Below are 3,186 nucleotides of genomic sequence, written 5' to 3'. Positions count from 1 at the left end.
GGCGGCCACGACGTCACGGGCTGCCGGCCGGGGCGGCACCGCCTCCTGCAGCCTCGGCGGCCAGCGCGCGGGGCTTCCCGCGGGAGCCGGGAAGCCTGGCCGGGGCGCGGCGGGGACCGGGCCGCGGATGGGGCAGCCCCGGTTCGCTCCCCGACTTTCGAGGCCGCGAGGGGCCGCCTCCCTCCCGCCCCGCCGGAGGCTGCGCCCCCGGATAACCGGGGAGGGGCCCGAGGAAAGCGCCCCCCGCGCCCCGAGTCCGCCCGGAGGTGTGGAGGTTCCGCCGCCCCCAGGTGGTTAGCTTGGGCGGCACCACCTGAGCCCCCAGTCCCTGGACTCCTGCAAGAGGCTCCGCGGGAGTAGGCCTTTTGGGATGGCGAGGGGACTGGGGAGATGCATTTTGTTGGCGGCCGTGCCCATGGGGACCTCAGTCACCAGCCGACTTGGGAGAGCGCTCGCGGCGCCACCCAGGAAAGTGCCTGTTTCCCCACGTGGCCCCTTCCACCTCTTCGGGAACCTCCCAACCGCAAGGCCCCTGTCCTCATCGCTGCCCAGAATCCCGCTCTGCCCCAAAGAACTTCTGGGCTGATGAGTGTTCTGTTTCTGTGTTGTCCAGGGCTGTGGCCACCAGCCACGTGTAATTGCCCAGCGACTGAAATGGGGCTAGTGTGACATTTAATTCAATTTTATGTTTAATGTAAACAGCTGTATATGGCTGTCTTATAGAATAGGATAGAAGATGTTGGGGGGCGGGGCGCTCCTTTAAGGTCGCGGAACCCAGGATGTTGGGAAAGAACCCTAACTCCAAGCCTTCCTGCAGCGAGGAAATACAGCTAAGCAGGCAAGAAGACTCAGAGTCATGCTCCTGGCTCTGCACAGGGATGTCACAGATGTGAGAATGCTGCCAGGGAGAGGTCCTGGGATGCCATACAATCCCAACAGGTGGTAATTCTCGAGAGATGAGGTTTGCTGGGGCCTGGGTGAGCCCCTCAGTGCCTCACTTCTTTCAGTCAAAAGAGGGGTGAGCAGCTGTCATGGAGAGGGACAGTGTCAGTGGCTTCATTTGGGCGGATACGGTCTCTTATTCCCCAAGCTACACATCTCCCACAGACAGTCCAAGGCGTCAGAGTGGGAGAACACCTCGGCCTGAGCCCAGGTCTCGTGATATGGAAGAGCACAGCGCATAGGTCTATGTGCTTGTGCACTGGGCCCGTACTGCGGTGGCTGAAGCTCTGAACCTGTGGAGGCTCGCCTGTATGTGGGAAGGTGGGAAGCTCCTGAGGTCTGAGTCAGATAGGCAGCCTTCTAGTTGTGGTTTTTCACAGGTCACTGACCAACCCTGGCCAAAGCTTTCGCTCTCTGAGGCTCAGTTTCTTCTCATGTACAAAGGGAGTATCAGGCAGACCTCTGTGGGTCTATGTTTTTAGGTGTTAGTGCCTTAGATGGCATGTTAAATGGCTACGTGGGGAAGCACAGAGCCTGTGCTGGCGGCTGACCTCCATGAGCTTGGAGCATCTTTCTGTCTACAGTCCACTGCCGTGGCGTTAGCTTTGGTTCTCCAGGAGCTGGCTCTCTGCAAACTTCCCGCCCAGGGTAGTGTGAACAACTCCATCTGAGCCCTGCCGACGTTGCACGGGTGGCATCAGCCCTTCGTGCAGGAACCTGTGCTTGTGTGCTTGTGAGTCTGTCATTGTGTCACGTTCTGTCTGCACAAGATCACACACTGTATTTCCCTGTTTCAAATCCTTGAGAACCCAGATGCAGCGGGGTTGGAAACATGAAGTCTTTATTTTGTGGTCTTCAAAGAAGGGAAGAGCCAGTGCTGGGGGCAGGGCACACATCCGGGGGGACTTCCACCCCCCTGAGTGAGGGCGCAGGCAGGGGTTGGGGGTGGTCCCAGAGAGTGCTCTAGTTCTGGGCCAGGGCAGGGCAGCAGAGGGCCTCAGCGGGCCAGGGCAAAGCCGATGCGATTGTTACGCCGATCAAACTCTGTGTAGAACTTGCGGATGAAGGTGGCACCCAGGACCCAGACTGGTCCAGTGGGTGGTGGGATGTCCATACCATGGAGGGCCAGTGTGCACAGATCATCATTACTGTAGGGGTCCTGGCAGGAAGCAGAAAGGTTCCTCCACTGCCTGGCACATAATCACCTTGCCAGACTCCTCAGCAGCATCTGCCCACCCATGCCCCATCCGCACTGGGCCTCCATCACATCTTGGCCCTTTCAGCCATCATGGGTCACACCCCTCCTAGAGGCAGGTACTAAGCCGGATGCTGCTAACAACGCATCGGGCACAGCGCTGCCTTCAGGAGCTCACAGTCTAGCAGAGCTTCTGGTCCTAGACAAACTATTAACACCTCTAAACATACCGAGTATAAAAAGCAGATAGCATTACTGGGGACATTTGATCAGAATGGAGATCAGGAGATGAGCACAGTGATTTCCAAATTTGGCTGCACGCTGCAATTACCTGGGGAGTTTTGTAAACATTGTTGCCCAATTATCCCCAGAGGTATCAGTTGGTATGGGATGTGGCTTGTTACTGGGATTTTTAAAAGCTCGCAGGTAACCCTAATGTGCAGCCAAGTTTGAGAACCACTGGTCTAGCAGGTAATCTGTGCATAATGACATGTCTGTTTGTGAGGGCCCCTGCCCCCTCTTCCTCCCTGCCACCAGGGAGCAAACCGCAGCCTCACCTGTAAGACATAGTCCGCACTGGTGAGTGTGTAGGCTTTGCCTCCAAGGTGGAAGGAGACGTCGGGGAGTGTGGGCATCTGGTTACAGTTCACGACATACTGGCAGTGGGGAGGGTCACAGGAGCCCCTTTGAGTGTGGGAGGTACCCCAGGAGACGCAGCCCTGTGCTTGTGACCTGGCCCCTCTGCCAGAGATGGGTGGGCACAGCCCCCAGCTTCCCAAGCCCGCCTCCCAGGGCCCAGGCCACATGTGGAAGAGTGTGAGAGGCAGGAGAGGAAGGCCACAAACGGTCCCCTTCGGAAACAAAGCATCCTGGGGTGCTCTGGGGGCCTGGGCCGGGCGGTGCACCCTCCTCCCTGGTACCCGCTCCCCAGCTCCTTACTTCGTCTGTGCTCAGCTCCTTGGCCCCCAAGGCCTCCATGAGCAGTCTCAGGGAGCTGGTGGGGCCTGAGATGTAAGATGCACCAGTATCCACTACGACCATGCAGCCCT

The 3,186-nt window shown here is 58.5% G+C and overlaps 2 protein-coding genes across 2 annotated transcripts in view; both read right to left on the bottom strand.

Moving 5' to 3' along the window:
- The window catches only part of ETNK2 (ethanolamine kinase 2), a 19,956-nt gene extending 18,268 nt beyond the window's left edge, over positions 1 to 1,688 (bottom strand). The window contains exon 1 of the mRNA XM_040262864.1: positions 1,625 to 1,688. Coding sequence (XP_040118798.1) covers positions 1,625 to 1,688 — 64 coding nt within the window. The remainder of the gene's footprint in view (positions 1 to 1,624) is intronic.
- A 74-nt stretch (positions 1,689 to 1,762) lies between these two features.
- Positions 1,763 to 3,186, bottom strand: part of REN (renin) — a 6,966-nt gene continuing 5,542 nt past the window's right edge. The window contains exons 5-7 of the mRNA XM_040262863.1: positions 3,077 to 3,184; positions 2,695 to 2,793; positions 1,763 to 2,101 (exon numbers count right to left, since the gene is read on the bottom strand). Coding sequence (XP_040118797.1) covers positions 1,940 to 2,101; positions 2,695 to 2,793; positions 3,077 to 3,184 — 369 coding nt within the window. The 3' untranslated portion in view covers positions 1,763 to 1,939. The remainder of the gene's footprint in view (positions 2,102 to 2,694; positions 2,794 to 3,076; positions 3,185 to 3,186) is intronic.

This window comes from Oryx dammah, unplaced genomic scaffold (genome assembly GCF_014754425.2).
Source record: "Oryx dammah isolate SB20612 unplaced genomic scaffold, SCBI_Odam_1.1 HiC_scaffold_21, whole genome shotgun sequence".
NCBI classification, from domain to species: Eukaryota; Metazoa; Chordata; class Mammalia; order Artiodactyla; family Bovidae; genus Oryx; species Oryx dammah.
The sequence above is the reverse complement of the archived record's forward strand: the minus strand, read 5'-3'. Positions and strand labels throughout refer to the sequence as shown.